Genomic DNA, 27083 nt, shown 5'->3' with positions numbered 1-27083 from the left:
CGGAACTGGTAGCCGGAACGGGAAGAGTGAATGGGTGGCTGGGGGGAAAAGAACTCAACTAAAACGCATAAATCTTCGTAAAGTGTCAGTGTCCATATTTTTTGTCTTCCTCTTCTTGTTGCTCTTGTTTCGTTTTCAGTTGCGCACTTGTTGTTTTTGTCATTGTCAGCAGCAGGAACTTTTCCACCAGTTGCTACAGTCCCATTTGCTTAACTCAAACAATTGTCACAATTTTAACCAATAAGATTTTTTACTTAATGGAAAATAAATATTTCCGGGCTAATAACTTTTATTTTAATAATAATAGTTTAAATCATATATAACAGGATACGCAACACCGAATTATGACACGATTGTCATAATTCGGAGTAAACTTAAAATACAACAAATTCAATAGACATAAAAATTACGTATACGACCGGTATGCCAGCCGCAATAAACTTCAACTTCATAGTTATGGTCAATCTTATATTTACAGATTTTTTTTTATATAAATTATAAAATGGTATCGAAAAAATGACTAACATAGTAGTCAGTGCAATTGTTACAGAAGCTTCACCGTATTTGTTCCTGCTGCTGTTTCTGTCCATTGCGTTTTGGGGTAATTTGTACGCATTTCTTTTGTCATTCTGAGCGACTTTGGTTTTTTTTTTTGGATTTGTTTGCTTGCCCCGACAAAAAAATATGTTCTGTTGCTGTCATCGAGGCTGCTGTAGCTGCTGTTGTTTATTATTATTATTTTATTTGTTTATTCCATTTCCATTCGCCACCAAGTGTGTGAATAACGAGTGGCTAAAAGCGGAAATTAGTTGCAGGCATCCATCTCTATATCTGTGCCTAAAAAAAAGTTGAGCAAAATAATTATAAAAACGAGTGCCTGAAAAGTAATGGCACGAAGTGTTGCTAAGCTCGGCAAACTAAAAACAAAAACAATTAGCAACAGGCAAGGGGCAATTAGTTGCAGGAGAGGTCATGGAGGCAGAAGTGCGGGTAAAACAGGGAAAAGCCCAGAGATGGACAGCAAATAAATGCAAATGAGTTTCCCAGCAGTTGACTTTTTGTCTGCGTGCACTTGCAAAGCGATTAGCAACATTTATCCAAAACTGAAAACGAGGAAAAGTTCCAGGGGGAGTAGTACCAAAACTTTCTGAAAAGGTTGCAAAACAGAGGACAGTTAAATGATAAATAAACAAGTGTTCGGTCGCTTGCTCCTCCTTTGTACTTGCTGTTAAATAATTGCCAAAGGAGACCCAAAATGGCTGTGTAAATTGTTGCAGATTCATTTTCAGGGGGAAGTCTTAACGTATTTACGGACAACCAAGTTTAAATAAATGTGGGCACAGAGCAACCATTTCTATTTTGAACTAGCTAAATGCGTTATCGTTTAAACAGACTTTGTGTATCTGAGGCTTTATTCTCAACAATCCTAGCCAATTTTTACGATTTCTAAAAAGATCAGCAAATTTACGTTAGAACTTTTATTGAACATTTGTTTAAAATAGCTTTCTGGTTCTGGAAATATTGATGTACAATTTTTGGTAGTAATTTAAAACGATTATATTTCTAGTGTTACAACATTACGAAATATATAAAATCTGTTAAATATGTAGAATTATGCAAAGAATAAAAATATCTTAATATTTTCTTCTTAAACTTAACATTGTAAATATATTCTTTTCTTTAGTTTTAAGTTTAAACTTACGGATAAACGTTGTTGTTAAATATTTGTAAAATTATTTAATCCAAATTCAATAAATTAACAAGTGCGCTAATTAAATTATCACAGCAGACTTCACTCGAGTGATTGAAGTGGCATACATACATATGTTGGATTACCAATTATGCATAGAGCTAGATAATATATAAACCATCTGGCCTGTAAACATTCTAATTCCCTGAATCCCTTTCAAAAATCTCCCCTCCATCAAGCAAACAAAAAGTGGTTTCGATGGGGGCTGTGGGCTTTGCCCGGCTAATAAGCACTTAATTAAATTAACGCTGCAGTCCGAAAATGTAGAATTTATCCCTCTCTCAGTTTCTGCGGAAATAAATGCAATTAAAAAATATTAAAATTATATTACAGTCAGACAGATATGGAGCTTCATCTATCAGGCAAAACAGGGGGTGGGGAAAGGATAGCTTTATTGACGTTGCCAGGAAAATTGTGGTTGCCATAAAAGGTTGAGAGGGGCAAAAATAGAAGTTGCACAATAGTTTCCACCCGTTGGTATGGAGCCAAAATGTTTGCTAATTATTCGCAAAATATTGGTAGCTCCTGTTTACCCAATTAGTCATATTGCCGGTCAGCGGGCAGTGGGATTTTTCGTGGCGGTAAAGACCTAAAGTAGTTTATTAAAATTTGACAAAATTCATTGCAATTTGCACAGAATTCGGTTTGTGTCGAGTACAACATTTCATTGTCATGTTTAACATTTTCAGCAGAAAAGTGCGCGAAAGTTGTAATGGGAACAGTTAAAAAGCCTTCAGAGTGTTAATCAAAGCCAAAAAAAAAAACTATTGTAAGAGTTATATATTTTATTTCAGCTGCTAAAAATCCCTTTTAAAAATGTTTGATAGGCCCCAGAAAGGAATTTTAATTTTGTCACAATGGCCACCAGAGTTCTCATCTGTCTTTGCACCACAATATTTTTATCAGTTCACACCACCTTCTCTCACACTTTGGTACCAGCTGGCACTTCAATTTCGACTCAATTAGAGTAGAAAACTTGATAAAAGTTTTTGTCTGTATCATTAAATATGCTATTCACTGGTTACCGATAGCTTGTCCCTTTTTTTTTGCTTATAATTCTAGTCTCTTTGCAAACGAGGACTGCCTGTCAACCACAGAGGACCAATTTCAATGCTATTCAAATTGCGTATCCATCTTCATTTATTTCATTTTCCTGTAATTTCCTGAAAATTCTTTCTTTGCTGATATTGCCCTTGGCACCCCTTTCCACCATTTCTTTCTACAGATTTCCCCTGTCCCCTTTCCAGCTTATCTATCTTTTCTATCTTCGTGGGCACGTCTTTTCCTCTTTTTTGGTCGGAAATAGAAAAGTGCGCCAACTTTTCGCCTGAATTGGCAACGCTTACTCCACCCAACTTCCACTTTCCCCTATTGGCTGCACTTTTGCCAGGAGTCTTTTACACGTAAGGGAAATATACTGTATGTATGAATATTTTTATTATGTGCTGTCCGTTGCCCGTGTTGCTTTTTTCTTAAAGACAAAATTTGTATCCAAATTTAAACACTGTTATTCAAATTCGTAAAAAAGTGATTTAATTAATTGAAATATTTCTTTCAGTGTTACGCTCGTGTGGTGCCTCTCACTCTTGCGGTTTTGCGGTTTTTTGTGTGGGTTGAGTGCATCCATCGGACGATGGCAACCTGTAATCGTTCTTTTGCGCCACATTTAAAATGTCTCCGGGTGTCTCCTTCATCTGCTCCCCCTGCTTACCATTACGCCTCTGTTTTTTCCCATCTACCCCCCTTTTTAGACCCTGACCACCGCCACTGTACATCTGTCTCCGTGTCCATTCGTTCATGTCTTGTTAGCGTAAATCAAGCGGAACAAAGCGACGGCAACCAGGAAGAAGAACCCGGCTGAGCTGCCAGAGAAAGGAATCACGGAAGGTGGAGAAAGTGGGTGCCGCGCCGGGAATCAGCCCCCCTTTTAGCTGCAGCCCCCTTTGAAGTCAAGTCGCTGGCTAGAAATTTATTACGGCGCTCAAAACGGAAACTCGCTGGCTAAACTGCGCCTCTGGGATTGGGTTACGGATTGCAGTCCGCCGGAGAGACAGCTAGCTGGGATGTCCTTTTTGCCAGGACCTCGTTGATTAAGCGCCGCGCCAAAGCCTTCAAAATGGCTTTGTAATGCGGTCGGATGAAGGAACCCGTTTAAATTGATAAATTCCGCTAGTTCAACCGCCAGGAAATCGCACGGATTGCGTTAGATTGCGATGGTTCCTTTATGCTTTTGATAGATGGTGACCATTACCTTAGTCCGTTTTGTTGCACTTTAATTCATATTTAGAAAGGAGCTCTTATGCACATACAGGAATCTGTATTGTTTATATATGTATGTATGTATCGATTTAAGATGTTTATTCACAAACCATTTTTCTTTAAAAATAATATATAGATAATAGTAATATAAAATATAATCACAATTTGATAGATTTAGATTTTGATGGAAGCCTTGGGAATCCTATCTATCAGGTTAAATGTCTATATAAAAGTGACCCAAGTTCCACTCTCACTCATACCGGGACATTTTCCAACCGAACCCATTAACCCTTGTATGTGCCCTCACAAGCTGCTTAAGTTTAGCCCCAAACTGTTTGCCCTGTGACCAGATTCCCGCTATCCGCCTTCAAAGGGGCCTTGTAAACAGGGTGGCAAACATCAGTAGGGAACTCAAAGACCGTCGGCTGACCCCCAAACTCCACACCAGAACACATAAATCTCCTTCTCAGACTCCAAATGCAAAGCAGCTTGAAGTGCCGAGCACTTCGATGGAATGGGTGATGTGTAAACCAATTTCGCTTGCCAATTAGTGGAGCAGGGCTCCGAAATCCCTACACATACACTCATAAACATGAACAAAAGCTAGAGTCCCGGACAATGCTAAAATCGAGAATCCTCAAGCGAGCTCATTGGAAACATTCGATGACTATATGAGTGCAATTTAATGATTTCCGCCCCCCCGGGCTATTGGTAATTAGAGCTTGCGCCAAGTGTCCTTCTAGAATTATTGACATGATAAGCGCATCACCAGTCTTTTTTTATTCTCAGTCAATGAAATGTTTCGACTTGATGGCAATTAGCTGGCATTCGAGAACTTTTAAAGTGGACTTCTGGAGAAGGGAGCCTAAAACGACTTATCTCTATGGAAAAAGCGATTTTTATCCACTTTCTGTATGGCTAATAGGCTATTGATAAGTTATAAAATCTTTGTCCCAAATTGCCTTGGTCTTAAATATCGGGCTTGATTGCCAGGCATTTCATATGATTGTGCTAACAGCGTAAAAATGTTTTGAATTTGTAATTTTCGTTCTACTAGTTCTACTACTAGTTTTTCTTCATTTGTATTCTTCGAGTTTTAACATTACAATTTTGTATGTAACTTTAGTTTGATTTCCTAACAACACATGGCATATGAACGTGCTGCATTTACGAAACCCAGTGTTTACAAAATGTTTATGTAATTTTATTTCATATATTAATGCAGAATGTATAGTAAACAAAAGTGGCTCGCTTACGGAACAACACGCTTGCAGACAAATGACAACAAATTCGGCAGCAGCAACAAAAGCATTAAAATATGTAGCTGCACCAGTAGAAACAATAATAACAATTGCCATTGTCTGTGAATCTGTTTACTTGCAGATGTGTGTGTTTTGCAACAAATTTATAGACTACTCCGTTGCCTTGGGCTATGACTTTTTTATAGCTCTTCTCACTTTCGTTCAGTGAGCATACCACTGAGCTGTAAATTCCTACAAAAATGTATGAGGCAAATGAAACATCTTTAATATAACTAATTCGAAATTTTAATAATAATATGTCAGTGTCGAAATTGTCGCCTGTGAAAAATATTGATTTATCAAAACAATATATTTTATTTCTATAATGTTATGTAATATGTTATTTTAGTACTCCATTAGCTTTTTAACAAAAATAAAAGTATGATCTTTAACACCAGATTTACAGATACATTTTCCAAACCTACTCCTTCTTTTTCTATGTGTGCTTTTGGTACCGAAGCAAATGCAAATTGCATACATAATTGAGTTTTGCGGGGTGCAGAGTGACAAAGAGGCTGGAATTTGGAATCTCTGTTGGAGGACCATCCTGCATGCATGTTTCATTACTTTAATTGAAATTATTCCACAATTATATTGAACATATTTGGGTGCAATCAGAGCATACATTTTCCTACCCCTATCCACAACCCATTATAATTTTGCCTGTTGCCAAAGAAGCTTAACGATGGAAACTTGTGTTGAGAAATCAATTAGGTTGAGTATACGCGATGGTGCTCGGTATTAGTTAGGAAATGTAAAATTGTAAGCTTGTCTGAGCCAGCAGTTTTCAATTGTCAGCTGCTACCAGCTCGGTCGATGATAAGAATAATAATAATAATTAAATTCATGTGGATGTTAGCTAGTAATTTATACCCACATGCACATCATTTCTGTTTTATTTTCCATCCGATTAAATACTTTCACACTTCAGCTAAGTTTCATTTGTTCGGCTTTAAATTCCTTTCGCTTTGCCGGCTTCATCCATTCATCTAGCTGAAAACTGGGGGTAACACCATTCCGAATCCCTGATTTATGTGGCATAATTAACGTTATCGCTGTGCTCGCAGACCTCGCATTAATTTAGGAAATCTGAATGAAAAGCACATAAAAATATAGATTTAGCACGCATCGAATGCGCGATCTGTCTTTCATTTGAATTTAATGAACTGTCAACACCGCCTGGGTGCAACGCGGCGTATGTGTGATTTATGAGCAGCGGATCAGTTGCAGATAGAACATGGGATTAACCTGTATCAGCCAGATGCACAAACTGGATGCAATGATATCAATGGTTTATTTATTAGTCATTAATTAGTAGTATAATAATGTATATATAATAATCTGATATTGTATTTTTTGTTGGCTTAGCTAAATGAAACTGTTGTGAGGAATATATTTTTCCACCCTGAAAATTCGAATCGTATTTGTAATCCTAAAAAGCATTTGGCGTTATATACAACCAAATATGCCCCCGGCTCTTGGATTTTGATTGTTCATGCTGCTACTGAACCGGTTGCCGGATTTAACTGTTGCATACGCACAAAGGATAATAGCGAGGAAGGAGTAGGTACCTTAATGCATTTCCGTCTTTGCCTGCATGTGAGTAATATTTTAATGAAGACACGGCAGGTGGAAAACGAAGGGCGTCGAGCAGAGGGGACGACATGCCGCGGAATTCCTTTGCCTTGCCAGGCACTTTATCAACTTCCGGCATGTGAGCGATGACAACGAGGACACTATAGCAGGTGTTTCAGTGGGTGGTGTGTCTGCCAGGCTTAAAGTGGGTGGTTGGGATGAAAACTATGAACGCAAATCAAGCGCAGCCAGCTCCTTGGAAAACTTCCTACCCGGGGGAAAAGTGGTGGGGAGAAAATTCGCGGAAACTTGCCACATCGCAATGAGGCTCGGAACGTGCTGAATGTCCTGCTGCCCCGCCCACCGCCTGGAACATCCTTTGCATATTTTAGGAAGTGATTGCGCAAATGCATAATTTAATGACAGGCGATAGAGATGGATGGTTGATGGGGGATGGAGTTCCGAAAGCCAGAGATTTCCTTACTGCAATTTTGATAAACGCTTTACATATTCAGTTTCGTTTGGGGTATGAGTATACTTAAGCAATGACTTAAAGGATAAGTTTACAAATCAGTAATGAAATTAAATGAAGACTAAGACAAGACTTAATAAGATTAAGCAAATATGAGTGACTTTTCCGAATATACACCAAGTAAGCTACTCATTAACCCCTTAAAATCGAAGTTCGTCTGATTTACTCCTTAACCGTATAATGGTTTATCTATAAGTGCCCTTTGAACAGGCAAATACCAAATGGATCCATACAAACCCAAATGGCAAACTGAAATCAATCCAAATAAACTCAACCAACTTATCCATTCATTTTGCCATCAGCTTCCACTTTTTTGAGGAAATTCTTTCCGATCAACTCCCACAGTAGCCAAATGTAATGCACATAACACAACAGACATGTTTACCCAGTGTTGTTCCCCATATCAAACAAATTCGGTGAATATTTCTTTTTAAAATTCAAAGTTATTTATATATCAGGCAAAATTGAAATTGCTACGAGGAATGGGAAGGACGCTAGGGGCTTGTCACGCCATCGATTCATCATCGTCATTTCACAATCATCATCATCGACAGTGTCAGTCATCATCATTACCAGCGACATTGAAAAGATGAAAGTGTCCGGGAAAGTGATGGACTAACTGAGAAATTGAGTTACTCACAATAAAATGCAACGAATTTCACCCAGGAACTGATAACTAATCACTTCTGTGGGAAGATGTGATTTTAATCAATATTCCATATCAAGAATTATATAAGCCCAAGTCCTTTCGTCATAAAAGCCATAATTTTATATACTATAGAGTTTTATAACTAAATCAGTGTCCTACGCTTAATATAATAAATATATCAAATCTCGATTTTCAGTCACAGTTTATGCTGCTCATCGCTTCCCGCAAATCCCGTGACAAGCGACTACTTGCGAAGACATTCATTTAAGTACCGTTGGGACTTTTCTAAAGATATTTTGAACATATCGAAGTAAAAAATATATGCGACTGCTGACATTCCTTTCGATTCCCCATCCTCATTCCCACTTGGCTCCTTATCCTCCGTTCACCCCTTCCTAAACCCTTCTCAACACAGTTCTTTGTGTGGCTGCCACCCGCATCAAAGGACGAAATTGCATAGCATTTTAGTCTGGTGGGTCGTTGGGCTGCACAATAAAATATGTTTAAATTACATTTAATTCAGACTTTGAATTAATATAATGTTCAAAAAATATAATATCAAAACAAAGTCTGCCTTAGGTAATTCCAAAAAGTAATAGTTCCCTGCAATTTCCATAGGAATGTATTTTTATAATTGTGTTGTAATATTTTACAGTGCAGAAAAGAAGCTTTGGTTTGTTGGCGTGTGTTGGAAATTGTCACTTGAAAATTGCCAAGTTGGTGGCGGCAGAAGAATACAAATAGGAGGGTGTGAGTTTTCCTAAATGTGTGCTTGTGTGGTTTTGGTTCGGTGACATATTCAATTTTAAACTTTGACAGATATAGATGCGGAAAATATACTTGGAATAAGTTAATGCACTCTCTCCGAATTTGGCGGTAATTTCCGTCAACCATATTCTTATGCTCTTTTGATTTGTTTCCGCCTGGCATTATTGCTCGAATTACCCCACAATTATTATGTATTATTACGTTCGTCCGCGTGATATGCAATTATACGGGGTAATTAGTTAAAATTGGCATTAAATCTATTCAATGCCCCCCCCTCACATTAACGTAATTAAGCTGGCAACGTATTGGAGTAGCCTTTTCAGTGCTCATTTCGATTACGTGCTTTCCATATGAATTGGCCAAGGAAATGAGGGGCCTTTCGAGCGGAGGGAACGGCAAAACCTAAATATAGGCAACATCAATTTGCATATTATAATTTGCAATGCGAACATATTAAATGCATATTTTTTGAGAGGCATAAAAGGGGAGATGGCGCGAAAGAGAGAAGACTAATTAAAATGGGCTTAATTTCCGATACTCGGGAGTGGAAATAAATATTTCACAATAATTGAAGGGGATATATTAAACGTGGTATATTTCCAAAACGTGTCTGATTTCAGTACAATTTTAACTGCAGGAAATGACTTAAAGTATCCCATTAAATCTAAAAATAAGTTATTTCTATTGTATTGACTGTCAATCAAGAGGAAGTAGATAAGCCAATCGTAGAAACACAAATCATTAAGTAAAGAATGGGCTGATAAAGCGCAGTTGTAAAGACATAAATATGTAGAAAAATATAAATTAAGATAAGGAAAAAAAGGTATTACCAATGGAATTCCCATAATAGAATTTTTGGCTTTCTAAAAATTAAAAAAAAAATTGACGGATTAATTAGAAAACTAGGTACAAATAAAAAAATGTTAATTATATCAACTTTAAATAAAACACAAATTTAGTCGACTTCTTCTTCACAAAAACAATTATGTAGTACCTATCTCGATCCCTTTCGTCCAATATAACAGTCCATTCATTATTTGAACGGGCAAGTTTATACATTATTTCGAACTTGTCTGAATCGGGCAAAACGTTAGACTTTCCTGGACCATTGTAAAAGTCCTCCAATGACATTTCCAAAAAGTTAATGCTCTTAATAATTTGGTTAATTTTATCTTTTTGAGAGCACGGTCTATTATTCAAATCATTGCCTTTTATCCAGTTTTCCACCATGACAAAGCGCCTACGCGGAGAAAGCATTCCCGAGGTGTTTTTAAAATATTCTCCGAAGCAGTCGACTTCCATTCTGACAGTTGATGGACAGTCCATTTCGTTTCTCCATATATGTTGCAGGACCTGCATATAATGTTTTAAGAATAGTATATAGTTTTTAGTAAATACATACTCCAATAGACTGTTCCATTAATACTTTGTGATCCACACAATGCGACACTGCAAAAAGTGCAATAAGGGCATCCGGATCCATGTCAGGGGATAGATCTAATAGAATGTCGATGCATCTTTCTTCTATTTCCACAGCGAGCCACATATTTGCGCACTTCAGAAGACACATCAATACATCCGGTTCAAGATTGCCGAATTGGTCATCGTTAGGAGCGTATATAAAATCAAGAAATATCTGAAAAACTTCTGGGGTTGTTCCATCTAACAAAAATTCCTCCGAATCTTCTTGAAATAATCTCTCAAAAAACTCAGAAGCACAGGCTAAGATGATTTTGTGGCACCGGAAGCTAATACAATCTATGCGAATGCATACATCTGAGAAATGGCCCGACTTCATAAGCTTGATTCCTCGGCTGGATCTGAAAATAGGATTGTTTGTAGCAAACATCAGTTTGGCTTAAAAAAAAAAAAAATTGATCTAACATACCTTAGTGAGGTGCTCATTTTCTCTGTTAAATGGTGCCAATGCCTTCTATTGAATCGATGAATAACAACTGCCGAGCGGAACCTATCTAAACCTTTATTGAGAAGTCGAACAAAGCTCGTCGCTGTAAAATTTACAGCTGCAGTCAGTTCAATACTAACGCCATAAAAAGGGATAAATAAATTATATGTTTACGTAGTATGTGCTTACTTAGTACTTAGTTGAGTGCATAATTACTTTACAGTTGTATTTTATACGATTAAAAAAATCGTCTTATTTGAAAAATAATGTTTTATATATTAAAGAAACACCACAATTTGCAATTTCCGGCGCGATTGTCTGATTACTTTTTTATACAAAGTTTTTACTATAGTTTTACTGTAGTTTTACTATTTAATACAGGTTCACTATTTTTTTTGCAGGTATCTGTTTATTTGGCGCTTTCCTGGACAAGTCACAGAAACAAACATTGGTATTAAAAGCGATAACAAACGTGCGATACTCGAACAAATAAAATCAATTCAGCACGTGCAGGTATGGGTTTATAAGAATTTTCCTCTCTCTAACTAAATTACAAACATTTTTTTCACACTATTAAGGCCTTAATATTTTAAATTTTAATTTACGTAGATCTTAACTATACTGTACGTTTTGTTCCGTTGTATCCATTAAAATATATTTAGGAATATGAAAACTTTTAGCTTCTGTTAAACTGCAAGAATCCTTGTTGTGGAATTATTATTTGAAAAACTTCCCAACTTGTTATTTTTATTTACGACATTTTCCACCAGCTGGCTGTCAAAATAATAATATTTAATGACAAATGCGCATAAAATTTAAATCAAACCCCATTAAAACTGTCGCCTGGTTGTCCTAATGGGCCATCAAACCCCATGTAGATATACTAAAAGATGTGGCAACATTCCGCTTTTATGACAACTTATGGAAATTGATGGCCATCTTCTTTTCCGAGGGAGAGCAAAATAATCGCGGGTCTCCCGACTGTCAGCCACACAAACAAAAAATGGGAAATTTTCAGCTCAACTTGAGTGATGTCCCGAGTGGGCAGCGAAGCTTGGAAGCCCCAAGGGGGTGGGAAATGGAAAATTGTGGGAGGCATTGGTGTTGCCACTGACATTGATGATGACGTTGGCCAAGGGCGTTGACAATGTTTGTCAGCCGGGCAGGCAACTTTGACATGGCGTCAACAAATGCAGACAGACAGCAGCCACGCCCCCTTCTGTAACCCACTATAACCCACTTCTCACTGGCCCATAATCCAGCTGGGATCGAGATCGGAGTGGATGGGAGTGGGCGGCTAAGTTTGAAAGAATCCTTCAAGTGGCACTTTTTTCCTCTTTCGCCTGTAATGAGCTCCTATTGGACTACGCTTAATTGTGGTTCACTCTAAAAAGGGGATTGCTGTTATTTTGCAAAGTATACTTAAATCACAGAATATAAATTAATTTAATCATTGCCTATTTTATTTTATGAATGTTTTTTTCAATTTATCTCAAGAGGCGTGGATCGAAATTTTTACATTTTGTATATTTTATTTTCAGTGCATCCCACAGACAAGTTTGCGGAGATCTGAGGCACCGCTCGTATTGTTTGCAACTAAACCAAAAACTCCAACGGCCAAGTTCCGAGTACTTGCAATGAAAATCAAACGATAAGCGGCAGTTTTTCCCGCACAGTTTTCCCAGTCTGTTGGAGCAATTAAAAGAAAAGTTCGTTTCAATTGGAAAAGGGGCTAAGAGGAAGACAACTTCTGCGGAAGTAGTAAACTGGGTGGATTAAGTGTTTAGAAGAGAGCTTTTTATGGCAAGCATGAAGAATTCGGCGGTCAGGGCCAACATTGTTATAGTCGATTTTGAGTTAAATTCTATCAAATGAAATGTAATGACAGCGATAAAATATGTGGGAATTTCATTATGAAAACCTTAAATATATGCCACAAAATTTAATTCTTTAGTGCTAACCCATATGGACAACTTTTCCATATGCATTTCCAGTCACGTCCAGTGACTTTTTCCCCTTTCTCTATTCCCCCCAAAACTTCACAGACCCTACTTGGCTCCACTTTGCAGTTTTCAGGCCACACAATTAGCAAATGGAGGAGGGTTCATAACTCAAGTCGAAGGCGAAACTATTTAGCATGTTACTACATATTTTAAATATATTCCCGTCACAGTGCCTAGTTCTGAGCCAGCAGGGTGACCCGCATTTGGAAGCCAAGTTGGACCTAAAATCGGACTTGGATCCAGGCACGTGCCAGGGAAAAGTTGCCAACGCAGGCAGAAAGAAGTAACTTTTCCTTGCCTCATTAGCATGCGACACCAAAGGGCATTAAATCACATTTTGCATTTGACGCAGCAGCAACTTGCAATTGCAACCGTGCGGCACTGAAAAATAGGGGGTTTTCTGCAAGATATACAAAAAAAAAAAAGACAACCTATGAATTCTGATGACTTGCTCGAGTTTTCATGTGAGGCGCATGCCGGATAACAGCAGTTCGAGATGAAACCGTGAAGTAAGAGCCTGGGGATCATACACCTAAAAAAAATCGAACATAATTGTTTATATTAGATTGATTATGTTTTTTAATTGGAAATTGATAATTATTATAGTCTTTGATGCATAAAAATGTACACAGAATTGGAGAATAAGAAGATATATAATGCATATATGTATATGTTTCTGGCCTTATTAGCTGTTTTTGTAATGGTTTCGTTGGAAGTCCTTTTCCCCAACCCGCGAGTCACGTCTCTATTTCGCCACCGCACATCCTTTTCCCTTTCTCCGCTCCATTGAATATCTCTTCTGCGGCTTGTTTGTTTTTGTTTGGTCTGCGTGTTTGCTCGTGTATCGCTCCTTTTATCTGGTCCCCACTGCCGCGTGCAGGATGCATTTGGAATCCGTCCATCCCGGCGGATCCCGGATCCTTGTGCACGTTCCTAGCTACATTCCCGCCTATATTCGCCCCGCAGGAGTAATTCCAGTCTGCAGTTGGCAATGAAAACGTCTTGCATGTGAAATTGACAAAAAGCATGGAAACGGGGTAAAAACATGTGAGCGGGTTTTGCCGCGGTTTGCGACTTGCAGATACCCGCTATAGAATTATTGGTTTCTCTTTTGTGAGTTCTTGAGGTTTTTTGTTGAGCTATGAATGGCAAAAACGTATTGGAAGTTTGGATAATAACAAACCGAGTATATGTTTTTCTGCTGGGTGACAAAAACAAGGAATTACTTTTAAAGTTTAATTAATTACAAAGATAGAAAGTCTAGAGTTTTCTTATTTCGTTTGAGAAAAGATAATATCGAGTGAGTTAAGTACACCTTGCTGCATTACGGGTACAATAATTCCAGGGTAATATAAAGAAGCTGGCGAACTCATTCACCGCTAACCTGAAACTCAGAGTCCGCCCTTGAGCCATGAAAACATAAATATAACTCCGTTCATAAAATTCTTTCTCCTCGTCTTTCCTTTGGGGCAGAAGTTGTTAAGTTGTTGGGAGCGGCATTGAAAGTGGCCAAAGGATCGACAAAAAGGAGCCTGTTCAGGACGAACCCGAAGGGCCAAGGACCGGACTCAGCCCCGATCCGAAAAATAAACTTCCTGGCCAGGCACTTTAATTTCTTTAATGCAGCCGTACTTTGCTTGATTTTGCGGTGCACTCCAGCTTTTTGCCATTTACTCTGCTCCATTGGGAATTTATTTGCCTTGGTTTTCCATTTAGTTATTTGCCCTTTCGCTGGCTGTTGTCCTTTCGTTGTGATTGCAAATATTTTATGGTTTTAATTTGTACTCGTGCATCGCTTGAAAGTCTTCAGTTATTTGCCAGGCATTTCTTGTTCGGAACTTGTATTTCATTTTGAGGTTAGCCTGAACAACTCATCGAGTGTTTGCCGCTTCCTTGAGGTTCATTTCTTGCTGTTGATAAAATAATAAATTTGTTTTGTTTATGCTGTGGTCTGTTTGTATGAATATGAAATAAATATAATATCAAAACAGCTAAAGAAGGGTTGAGTGTTGAGTGAATGAATTTAGAATGTTTGCTTTTAATAGAGTGATTGGTTAACAATTTGTACTCTTGATTCTTTTATGTTTTTTATATACCAAAATATAAAAAAAATTTGACAAATGCTTTATCGTTCGCATAAATTTTGTTTAACTAGCTCTTTTCTTTGAGATTTGACCCTCGCCGCAAAATCATTTATCTTGTGTTGCCATCTCTGATTCCCAGAAGAAAGTCTTGTAGCCATAACTAAAACGAATTCAATTAATATGCAAAGTGAGTTTGTCAAAAAATAAAAGCTAGACAGCCAGCAAAGTGAACTTCAGTTCATTCCAGCTCAGACCAACGATTCAATAATTAAAGCGTAGCCATGAAAATTTACCCACACGCACTTGCAGGGAAAAATCCCCCCGAAGAGACCGGTCTTCTCGTCAAGAAAATCTTAAGGTAAGCCAAACTGATAATCACTCAATTTGCTTGGGGGTACAAAACTATGAAGTTAACTCAGCTTGTCGAAAGTTCCACGCAGTGTAAGTTGTGTTTTTAAGGAGGGAAGGCACTTACAAAACGGTTGATACTTCCAAATTTATTGGGATATAATATTTTAAAAAAATTATAATAAAAAGTATTTTTTTAAAGAAGCAGTATATTTTCCATTATAAAAATCACGAAATTTACGAAATAATACTTTTTGTCTTTAATCAAATATGTGTCATTAATAAGATTGTTGCATTTTAATAATCATTACGATATTTTATAATTTCATTAAATAAGGACAGGAAACTCTTTTTTTTTTTAGTTCTGGTAGTGTTATCAAGCCAAGCAAAACCTAACCGAGGCGAAAAGCAAGGCAGAGGCATCCGCAGAAGCCAACGCCTGCGAGCCATTCGAGAAGAGCAAGTGGAGTGCACCAAATTGGCATTACCCACTCACTGGGCAAGGGTTTGCGGGGCGGGATGAAGCGGATTGCCATGCAAAGTAAATGTGGCAAGCGTAAACATTGCTCGGCACTGGGGAACAATGGTAAAATCCCCGCCCCCGCTCATTTCTGCCAGAAAGATGCATAATGCAAAGGCAAAGCAGCCGAAAAGTGCCGTAGAAAAAGCCAAGAAAACACAGGAGAAAAATTAGTTACGCCAAAAGCAGAAAACGGGAGGGCGGTTTAGGGGTACCGACTTGATGATGCTATGCTAAATGCTTGCGGGACACGAATATCATGCTAGTAAAAAGGTGATGGCCAAACGGGGTCGGGGGCCAACTTTCGTGGGGTAAGAGGGCCCTCAGGTTCTTTAAACCAAGCTGTCATACAACACAAGAAGCGCTTAAAGTTGTAAGTTATTTAAAACTTATTCTTATATATTAAAAGAGTGAACTGACAAAAGTAGAAAAATAAGCAAAATGCGGATTAGCAACAGGATTCATTTTTAAAATAAAATATTACTAGTTTTTTAAGAAATGAATTGTCTGCTTATTTAAAGTCAGTCAAATTAGAAACTCGATAAACCTACCGAATTTGCCAAGTATATTTTCTTTTTTGGGGTACTATCGTTATAGTGGGATTTTTATTCTGAGTGCACAAACTGTTTCTCTGGAACATCGAAATATCAGGCATGCTGCTTTTTGTAGCATTCAGCGAGAGATGGAAAGTCGTGAAGCCGAGTGGCAGCCACAAATAGTGCGACACATGCAAAATAGGCCGGGTGGCCCAAACGGGCGGAAGAGGGCGTGGCCGTGAAGGGGTTTAGCGGACGGATTTCGCGCCTAAGCTGCGTTTGATGGCTGTTGGTGGCTGATATTTGCCAACTTGGTCGCCGACGACTTCTGGATGCCACCAAAATGGCAGAACCGAGTGGCTTAGAGGATCCAGAGGCTCCGATGGCTGAGTGGATGCAACATTGTTGCCTCGTGTTGCCAGTCGCAACACTTGGTCGCGGATTTGGCGACAATGTCTCTCGTATGCTCCGCAGATTTCCAGCTGGCGACAAGTTATCAAGACGAACGTGACTGGCAAATAGTTTCGGTTTAACTTCTGTTTTCCAGCAACGAAAGTTTTGACAAGGGTCTTAGCAATGTTAGTGGTCCAAAAGGGGCGGAGTGCTGTAGGGGTACAGCATTGGAATTGAGGTGGAAAAACTTTTGTGGCTGCATTGGACACACAGTGAAGGTGGAACCATGAAAATCGGCTGACATAAATGTGCATAAAATTTGGGGACATTTAAGTAAAGGCGTTGGCGAAGCAAGGGTTTCTCGTAACAATAATTCCCTAAACATTATTTAAAAATAATTAAAGTCAATTAAAATGCACAGTCACCTACAAAATATTGCTTGTAAATCGATTTCATTGAATCGAACTGAATTATGTATCGTTTTAATCTTGACGGTTTAAGTTGTAACGTTTAATCTTATCAAAGAATATTTATTTTCAGCAAAAATCCAATTAACTGCGTCTTGCTTTTGGTTAATGCCCTATTGACAGGATTCCCCTTTTTCACATTTTCTTTCTTCTTGCTCCACTATTTTCCTTTCCAACCGTCGACATTTTCCCCTGCCTTCTTCCTACAATGAATTTAGCAGTCGGCCCTGTTCGACATAATTTATTTCTGTTGCTGCTGACCTCCTCAAAATGAAACCATGAAATTTGTAAGTGTCGCCAGAACTGCCTGCCTGCCTCCTTCAAAGTCCCAGCTCCACTTTGCACTTACAGAACCCTAAGCTCGAACTGGAGTCGAGCGTGGCTAATGAAAAGAAATATTAAATTCTCACGTTCCAAGGCAAATGGAAAAAGCAGCGAGAAACGAAAATCCCTGCAAGCATATTCTACAAAATAAACCATAAGCTGATGGGTGGAGGGGTAGAGGGTAAAATCGCCAGAAGAATAGAACCAAGTTGTTCTCATACACAAAAGGTAAATAAAAATTGCAGGAAACCTCGACTCTTGAGTCTCGGCTCTGACCTTTCAGCCAACTCGAAGACGAAGTCAGTCAGCCATTGAGCCAGTCTGGAGTTGACTTGCCCAGCCCGACGCTCCACTGCATCGTTAAAGTCCAAAGGCAAAATAAAACGTGATTCATGTTACTTATCACCCGCACAGCATCGACCATCAAGAATGGCCAAGGGAACAGTCGAGCACAATGGTTTCCTGGTCTGCGTCTTTGGCGTCGCTTCCTTTTGCACTCAAAAAAAGTTATAGTTTCTTCATATTATAAGTATGAAAGGAAGTTATCATTTCTTATCGAAGGGATCAACTTGCATTAAAATCAGTTCCAACTCTAAATATTCATAAGACCAATTCTAGACCCAGTTATTCGATTCTGTGGTCTGCACCGTATTTCTTCAAGTGCAGACTCTTTCCGACTCTATTTCACTGTGGCACTCCAATCTGCACCTTTCTTGGCCATAAGTTGCCCTGTGGCATATGAGGCTCCCCAGTTCTGCTCCCCGCCCATCGCCATGTACTTCATCAATGCCGCGCGCCGAGGCCAAGAAACAATTTTGAAATTTATGCTCACGACCCTTACTGTTCGTTCGCGATGGCGTCTTCGCCTCCCCTTACCCTCCTGCCCCTATGGAAATTATTTTCATATTTTTCTCCTCCACCCCCTTTTATTATTTATTTGCGCTGGCCGCGCATAATTTTGTCGGTCAAGAGAAGTATTTCTTTATTCTTAAGATCGTTAATGAGTCTCCATTGTTTGGGCGATCAACTCGATTGGTGGCGACCTCTGACAGCTGGCTTCGACATGAGATCACTCACAGCTCAATGGGTTTTCATTAGGTTTTTTGGTCAGATTGGGCGGAGACCGACAACGGATCTCTATGGAGTACGTGGAGCGAAAGGCATTTAATTATTTGGCCGCCTTGTGGTGCTTTCGTGAGCCTTTAAAAATAATGAATGCTGCAGGTCATGCCATAAACGCTAATGCTTTGGCTAATTGACCCCTTGAACAGTATTTAATGTTACAACTTGTACGGATTTTTATAGCTCATTTCTTATAGTTAAGGCTATTAACGGCTTATAAAGCTGTGTGAAAAAATCCATACCTTAAATGCATTAATAAAAAGTGTACAATTTTTTTTTCTTTTATTTACTTGTTTTTTAAAATTCACCATAATCTCAGCGCCTACAGCGATTTCTGTGTGACAGGCTTATAGATTTAAAAGCTCCTAATTGGAAAAACTCCTTATCACTTCCATGTACCATGTATTTTTGACACATTTGGAAAGCGCGAAAAAGAAATTATAACAATTAAGGCAAGCTCCTTCGGCTTCCGCAGTGTAAATCTGATTAGAACCCCCACTTCATCTTTTTGGCCACACGCTGTTTCGGCATTTGTGGCTCTTTTGTCGCAATTGCTTTAATTACTCAAAGGAAAAGCCCTATGAGTGCAACCTGCTGCATAGTTTATGTCCCATTGCAGGCTCACCTCCCAGCAGCAACTCAGCAGGAGTTCTTGGCCCAAACTGATTTATGGCCAAAAGAGAAGAGGAGACAAAAAAGAATAGGTGGAACTTTATCAATAAGCCACACAAAAGTTGGCCAAAAAGGGTTTTATCTGACAGAAATGTTTTCGACTGCGCAGCCAGCCCCAAATAACTATAAAATTTGACAACTTTTTGGCACAACCCCCACCAATGAGCAAAACTATTCATTCTGATAAACAACTCGATTCGATTATTTGCGATGCCATTAGAATCGATTTTCGGCCAAAACTTTTCGACAACTGTCATTAGGCATTGTTGGATTAGCCGGTTGAGCGGTGGGCGGGTTGTACGAAGCGGGGAAACTTTATCAATTTGTGGGTGTGGCTGCGGCATAATGTATGCCACCCCCTGGAACTAATGAAAGCTGGTTTTCCCGCCCCAATGACTCATCTCGATTTTGGTTTAATTCCGGCTTCCATCCACGTTTCTCCCAGCTTCGATTCCTTTCGATTGTTTGTCTTCATTTTGCAGTGCTTAACATTGATTGACATTCATGCTCTATCATTTATTCATTTTCGGCGCCGAAAAGTTTTTCAACCTTCACCGCCATCCCTCTGGAAATTTAATTGACTTTTCCCGGCGAAAAATTAGCAGCTACTTCATGGCCACTAAGGCAAATATTGAACCAACACCCCCCGTATCCACCCTTTTTTCATAAAGATTTGTGTGGCATAGAGGGGTGCCGACTTGTTATTTGGCCTGGCAATTAACTTTCTTTTGTTTGCGGTGGACTTGCAGCCTTTTGTGTGATTTCAGCTAGTCGAAAATGGCGTCGGTTGGTGGGCAATGGGGGTTCCTGGGGGCTAAGTCCCCCCAATGGCAATAAAATTTCATTGCTAGTTGAGCGCAGCTGTCGAAATTTTTGTACGGCACGGTTTGAAAATAGATTGGTGTGTGTCGCAGCAAACTGGAAACCATTATTTTTTCTTTTTGAAATTCAAAGTAAAACTATCCTTCCTTCCATCTATTTAGGAGTTCGCAAATAATACAAATTTTTATTTTAATTTGTAACATTTCAGTCATTTGTGAAAAAAGTAAATAGTTTGTAGTTTGAAATGTGTTCATAAAAAAGTCTTAAACAACGTAGTATTAAATTTTGGTATTCATTAATTTCCGTTTCTTGAAAGGAAATTATATCCGAACATGTTTGAACGCCTGTGGAAGCCTGTTCTTGTATTAGTTAATTATGTTAATCCCATTGAATCAATTTCCTGTCGAACCAATTCCATTGCATACTTTTTGGGACTCGTTTTTGTGTCGCCCAACGTTGGGGAATCCCCTTAAGCTCTCGCTAGCAAAACATTAATTAAGTAAACTATACTCCGCCCTCCAGCGTATTCTTTGTTGGTCCATTTGTGCAGTTGCCTAATTGAAAATTGCAATTAAATTGCAAACTCCCCCAGGCGTTCACAAAGCGGCTTCCGTTCGGGCCAATTTTTTTTTTCGTTATCAGTTGTGTCGCAACGAATTTGGCAATTAATTAAGTGTAACTTCTGTTTGGTCTTTTTAAAAGCGATGTCGATTTGGTGCAACTAACTTTGCCACCATTAATTGAGCATAAATATAGCATTCTTTATTAGGAAGAATTGCTATTAGGGACACCTAAAGCCAGATTTTTACGTCGAATTCGGCTAAATTCGGTTGCATGATGACTGTGAAACTGCTAGAATCGAATTCAAAATGCTGTGTTTTGAAATTACAGTCGATTTGATTTATTCAACTTCTATGTAAGATGAGAATCTCGAATTATCCTAGGTTGCAACCAAATGTTCTAAGCGACCGCATAAGTGTTGTATATCGCATTTCGGAATTTCGCCCCAGCAGTGACGATTATTTTCTTAAACCATTTTCACGGCCTCAAGTTCTTTTTTTTATGGTTCTTTTTTACTAACTTCACATCTACTCATATGTTTTGCTTTATGATTTTCACGCCCGCATTTTGCGGTAACAACTGCACTGCAAATAATAAAACTCGGATGAACTGGAACTTGAAACCAATAACGGAGAGCAGATACACTACTCATTGCGAAAATAATAAATACTTTAATCTTAAAAAAAATATGCCTAAAAAATGTAGCTGTTCTTTTTTATTATATACGACAAAGTTTTTCATCGATATTTTAAGGTTTATTTAAATCAATTATTGATCTTTTTGCCCAAAAAGAGAGTTGAAGTAATATAGCAAACCATCATCATTCGTTTTCTATTCTGAGAACAAAGTATACACATGTTTACCATTAAAACATAAGTTCATTGAAATTTAATATTTTATTACAGATTCGAGTGTATTTGAGTCGGCGAGCAAATGATTCGTCCTGGTTCAGAAACATTTTTTGCCACATTAACGCCTGCACACGCCCGCGCCATTTTGTGGCCGTGTGCAGCCAGCTTTTCCTATTTCCTCTATTCGGCTTTTCCCGCCCCCAAGCAGCTCACGCTAACACACTTACTCACATTCGCGAAACCCACACATTAATAACTTTTTTATGGTGGTCGCATAAAAACGCAACAAAACTCACCGCCGAACATTGGATTCCATTTTCGTGTGCAGTTTTGTGTTCTTTTTCGCCGTGTTGCTAAAAAAGTTTTCTGTGTGGCTGTTGTAGTTGTTAAATCGCACACGTGTTTTGTACAACATTGCCATATCCTTCATATCCTTTAATACATGTCCCTCTGCGTGGGCGGCCAGAGTGATTTCCCCCAACTACTTTCCCAAATTTTAACTGCAATTTGTTGCCAAGGAGCTTAGCGTTTATATATTCTATAGTTCACGCCGGAAAAAATGTAAAAAAAAATGTTGTCCAATTCTAATTTACAGGAAAAAATTGAAGTAGATCACATTTTGCTTACCTGGAACTAGAATAAAATATTTAATAAAAATAATACGGGATAATGTAGTTCAAAATCAAATGGAAATATTGTTGTTTAAAAATATAGTATTCGTGATTTATACGGGAATAATGTTATGGTGTTTGTTTAATCCAGAATTGTAATTATAAATCTATTGATTGATTGGGTCTGTAACATAGTCAAAGGAAAATAATGTGGGGTAATTACTTTTATCATATAAAATTATAAAACGTACAATGTATTTTCTTATTTCAAGCTTGTAATATTTTTTTGCTGTGTTACATCACTATCCCCCCAGAAAGTACAGTGCTTAGTTTAGATTTTATTTTGGCCTTTTCACCGTACACATGTGTTTCAAATGCTTTTGTTTTTGTCTGTGAGTTTTCCTTTTTCAATGTTTTTCATGCCTTTTTGCGGTTTCTATGGGAGAGTATTTAGAAAACAAGTGTAATCAAAATTATATGGGCGTGGATTTCTCGTTGCGACTCGTAAATTTCAAGGCTTACGGCCATGTGTTTCAAGTGTTTGGCGGGTGGGTGGTGTACAAAAAGTCGTGCAACTTGGCCAGCGGGTGTTGGCAAGTTATGATTGAATTCTAGCTGCTTTTGTGGCCATGGTTTGTCTGCCCGCTTACATGTGTAGTTGCTTCTAATGGGAAAAGTTGTATCCCCACAAAATGGAGGTGAGAAGAATCGGGATTTTTCGAGAGCTCTTAGAGGTGAATGGGTGAATAGAAGGTAACTTTATTTCGAAAAATGGCTGTTGGCTGTTGAAACCTGAAGACTTGGCTAAAAATTGTCGTAAATATACATCATCAGAAACTTGTAAGGGTTGCTTGAAAAGTTCTCCAAAATTATATGTTTGGAAATTCACTTCAAATTTAAAAACAACTTTTTTATCACACATTCTATGAATTCAACTGCTTGACAACTAAAAGTAACAACCTAGCAATCCGACTTGCAAGAAAGATTTTTGTCATCACAATACACAATGTCGTCGAACAGCTCGGAGTCCCTAAACAAGATGAAGTCTCTTGTGGGGAAGATGATCTTCATGCAAGTCACCGAACATCTTTTCCTAAGGGCGCAGCAGTTGCTGGATTCTGATGTCAGCATAGAAGAACGTGTGCGCAGAATGGAGGTCCTTAACAACAACATGAAGTGGTTCAATTCCGAGCGTACACGCATCCTAGAGCAGTTGCAGCTGAATATATTCGGTCAGATTTCGGTGGAGCATCATAATGCGATGAATATGAGTGAGAATCTGTATGAGCTGCGCGAGGGACTAGACGGACTCAGCCGTAGGATGGAAAGTATGCAAGAGGACATTACCTGTTCGATTTGCCTCTCACCCTGGTCTTCCAATGGCAGACATCGAGTGGTCTCTCTCCGATGTGGACACCTATTCGGGAATAGCTGCATCAGAACTGCCATCCGCAGATCACATCGGTGCCCGATATGCAGGCGTAGGGCTCTACACGCTGATGTGCGCAGGATATTCAGTCGACGAATAAGTCATTAACACTGGAAACCACTGCGTTCTAGTTCAATGTTTATATATTCAAAACGTTTCAATTACTTATTGAACAAATAGCTGCGATTAAAAATTAAACAGCAAAAGCGATACTCGAAATGATCCATAAAAAGAAAACGCCTTTCTAAGACTTGTTCATCTTATAGCTTGAATGAAATTATAGTATTTATATCCACAAAAAAAAAAAAAAATTATAATTAGAAACTAAATTACAAAACATTAACTTTGTCTAAATTTTTTTAATATCTAGTAAAGGAAAAGCTCTACAAATTATTTATATATGAAAGAATGCAATGTCGCTTACGATGAAAGCTTACAAATGAAAAAATTAAATTAAATCTTGAAGGTCCTTAATTCTCAAATAACTTAAGTAATTGAAAAACCGCTAAAAGGTTGCGTTGGTCAACACCAGCAATTGCATAAGCATGGACTGGGAATCCAATTAAAAACACTTCATATTTCAGTCTTTAACAATAAAATAAAGTTTTATTTTTGCATTTTCCGTTTGTGTGTTTGCCATTGAATGCTTCAATGATGTTCTGCATGTTTTTATTTGTTTTATACACTTATAATTGTTCGCTTGCCGCTGGGCATTCGCTATGTTACACCGACTATCGATAATTGCTATAATTAATATGCATTTCCATCAGCTTAAATGCTACACAAATCTGGCTTGGACATAATTTCACGTATTACTAGTGCCAATTTAAATTGAGGACTCAATTAAATGCGCAGAAAACAAATGCTCAACAGTTGGCAAACATCGCATCCTTTCTTCCTTTCGGTGATTTCTCATGTGTCTACAAATATTTAAATGGCAGTTTCAACTCTTATTTAGTTGGGGTGAAGGGAAAAATTTCCATAAAGTGGCAACAAAATTTTGCGTGTTTTGTTTGTTTGTTCGCTTAAGTGCTATGACTACAACGTCATTTAAAAATTGAATTAAAAATTATTCCATTACGCGTTTAGAATTAATTAGTTCAACAAATATACAATTACAGTTAAAATTACAAATACAGTTAGAGTTATAGTTAAAATTATAATAATCGTATTTGCAGTAAGTTTAGCACATGGAGGACATTTATTGCTACATAATACATTTATATAGTTTATGGTTTCCTTTTTTGTTTATACATACATAGATGAAGCATAGATGTGAGCACCAACCTGCTTGGGTATATGTACGGATTGTGTGCTCTATATGCATATGCATTATTATGTCTGGGTTGAAAATAATTTCTTCTGTGACTAATGAATGAAATTTTAAGCCTTGGCTTATAAAATCTACTGCAGAGCAGCCGGGGCTCACATCCTTTGAATGCCTGACGTTCATATCGTTATCGTAATACTCTATTTATAGCTACATTCTCATTAATTGTAGGGCACATTTAAAGCTTTCAAAAAATCGGAACCTAACTTAAAACTTGCGTCAAAAATGAAATATCATAGGTGCTACAGGTTCGTATACCGCGATAGCAATGAAATCCTACAAAATACAACTCGACTTAGAGCTAGAGTCTCAACTTATACGCATAGTTTTGGTTCAACAAGCTTGCTTTCGTATCAACTAATGTACTTTTAATTCAAACAATAGCCTAGGGTCAACTTTTGATTTTCTCTTTTCATGGATTTTCGGGGACATATGTAGATGATGAACTTTATACAAAGCCACTAAGAACTACGACTGCGTGTTATTTTTTTTTTTTTTTTCTGGGCATAGGGAACGTCTATGTGCTAAACTCTAAGTAACTTTCGTTAGCCGCCTCCGGATCGGGAGTAAGGGGCGTGGACTTGGCCCCGCCCGCCGGACCCGTCTCATACTAGACGTACGCCTGCGCCCGGGTCCGGGGCTCCTTGCCCTGCAACCTCTCCACGAAGTTCCGCCAGCTGACCATCGTCTTGCTGGAATACAGCCAAACGCTGGAAGTGACCCCCACCAGCATGGAGCAAAGGTACTTGACCATAAAGATCTGAAAGATGGGGCGGGCTTCTGGAGATCCCGGCGCCCTGGCTGCCGGGCACGGAATTGAGAAGGGCTTGCAGATATCCCTGTGCCATTGGATCATCCACTCGTCAAAGTTGTAGTACTCGTAGAACAAGCAGCCCAGTAATCCCACGGCGGGCAGAATGAAAAGTCCAGAGAAGAAACCTATTCGCAACATCAGGCGCTCCAGTTTGTCTGTCCTCTTTCCGTCCGTTTTCATAACTGTCCGGATCCGGAAAAGCGAAATAAATCCGGCCAGCAGGAATAGTGCTCCGATCGAGAGATAAATGCAGAGTGGAAGGATCAGGAACGCGCCCAGGGAGTGCGTGTCCAGCTGGCCCACGAAACAAACGCCAGAAAGGATGTCACCTGAAAGTTGAATAAAACGAAAAAATTTACTATAGCATTTGATGTATCTAAATAAAAGTATCGTATTTTAAGGTATTGTATTAAAAATTATTGAAAGTTATAAGTCAATATGAATTAGTCACTTATATAGCTTTCAAATCCTTTTTTACCTTTGCATATTTTCAAATGTTGTAAGACAAAGTGATAATTCATTATTTATTAAGACAACATGTAAACTCACTTATTGGGACACTTCCAACGAAACCCATTGACCTTTTAAGCTAAACATTAATTAATGTCAACAATTGCGAGGGATATGAGTTGAAAATACCCGTTTATTGCCAAAGGGGGAAAAGCGGGAGATAAACAATGTTTAATTTTACCATTTCATGTACCTCTTTCGGGGTAAATATTTACTCAACGATTACCCCAAACAGCAGCGTCTGTGGGGCCACTCCACCCCTTTTTTTTAGTTCAAAGTCAATGCGCCGCTTGTTTAAACATTTTACGAGCGGTTAGGTTGCACCACCTCTTGCCACCAACCGATCTCCCCCGCTCATTAGCGTTATTTATAAACATGTTACAATATACCCAACTCACACCTGCCCCCCCGATTCCCGTACCACAAATTAATCCATCATTCGTTAGGCGTGCCATATTTCCGCTCATAAATTATCGATTAGCCCCTCGTCGAAGCTTCTGCCTTTTCGCTCTTTTTCTCCTTATAGGTGACATGTTAATTTCGGTTTCCCTGTGAAAACTGGTCGCGCCTTTCCACGCTGCGGCCGCTGGGAAATTTGCCACGCTTCGTTGAGTTGGAAATGCTTTCAATTAATGCGTCTCGCACTCTTGTTTTTTATGTATTAGTAATCAACATTTTTTTTTGATATGTTTCATATAGACAATTTTTAACTAATTAAAAACCCTTCAACCAGTTGCAACCAATTTTTACATTTGTGGTTTTTAAATTTTTTGTTTAACTTTTCTAAGGGGATTCCGTGCCAAGGAATCGCTTCCCAAGCCCCAAACATTATAATCCCGATTTAATGGTACCGCCTATAGCATAAATCGTTAACCCATCGATGCTCTGACATTTATAGCCATTGAATTCGCATTCTCAACGCCAGATGGCGCCTTTACAAATCGCC

The 27083-nt window shown here is 38.5% G+C and overlaps 3 protein-coding genes across 5 annotated transcripts in view; 1 reads left to right on the top strand and 2 right to left on the bottom strand.

Annotated features, from left to right (window-relative positions):
* Window positions 1-9404: 9404 nt before the first annotated feature.
* CG43120 (uncharacterized protein) lies at window positions 9405-10791 on the bottom strand. The gene is made up of 3 exons (NM_001259825.2): window positions 10723-10791; window positions 10237-10654; window positions 9405-10187 (listed from the first exon to the last, which is right to left on the bottom strand). Exons 1-3 carry the CDS (start codon window positions 10737-10739, stop codon window positions 9762-9764), a joined length of 861 nt encoding a protein of 286 aa, NP_001246754.1. The 5' UTR covers window positions 10740-10791; the 3' UTR covers window positions 9405-9761.
* Window positions 10792-22996: 12205 nt separating this feature from the next.
* Window positions 22997-23779, top strand: CG13481 (uncharacterized protein). 2 transcript variants are annotated; one of them, NM_001274908.1, is made up of 1 exon: window positions 22997-23779. In NM_001274908.1, exon 1 carries the CDS (start codon window positions 23061-23063, stop codon window positions 23589-23591), a length of 531 nt encoding a protein of 176 aa, NP_001261837.1. In that variant the 5' UTR covers window positions 22997-23060; the 3' UTR covers window positions 23592-23779. The 2 variants fall into 2 exon arrangements, with proteins under 2 accessions (NP_001261837.1, NP_001097605.1); NM_001104135.2 differs by having other exon boundaries at window positions 22997-23710.
* Window positions 23780-24064: 285 nt separating this feature from the next.
* Window positions 24065-27083, bottom strand: part of fz (frizzled) — a 94297-nt gene continuing 91278 nt past the window's right edge. For both annotated transcript variants that reach the window (NM_080073.3, NM_001274907.1), the window contains exon 5: window positions 24065-25956. In NM_080073.3, coding sequence (NP_524812.1) covers window positions 25424-25956 — 533 coding nt within the window. In that variant the 3' untranslated portion in view covers window positions 24065-25423. The remainder of the gene's footprint in view (window positions 25957-27083) is intronic.

This window comes from Drosophila melanogaster, chromosome 3L (assembly GCF_000001215.4).
Source record: "Drosophila melanogaster chromosome 3L".
NCBI lineage: Eukaryota > Metazoa > Arthropoda > Insecta > Diptera > Drosophilidae > Drosophila > Drosophila melanogaster.
The sequence above is the reverse complement of the archived record's forward strand: the minus strand, read 5'-3'. Positions and strand labels throughout refer to the sequence as shown.

Bases quoted from the DNA above. Each gene is read 5' to 3' on its own strand.
- CG13481 (NM_001274908.1), top strand. From the start codon at position 23,061: ATGTCGTCGAACAGCTCGGAGTCCCTAAACAAGATGAAGTCTCTTGTG.
- CG43120 (NM_001259825.2), bottom strand. The intron at 10,188-10,236 runs GTATGTATTTAC...CATTATATGCAG, and splicing joins TAATGGAACAGTCTATTGGA to GTCCTGCAACATATATGGAG.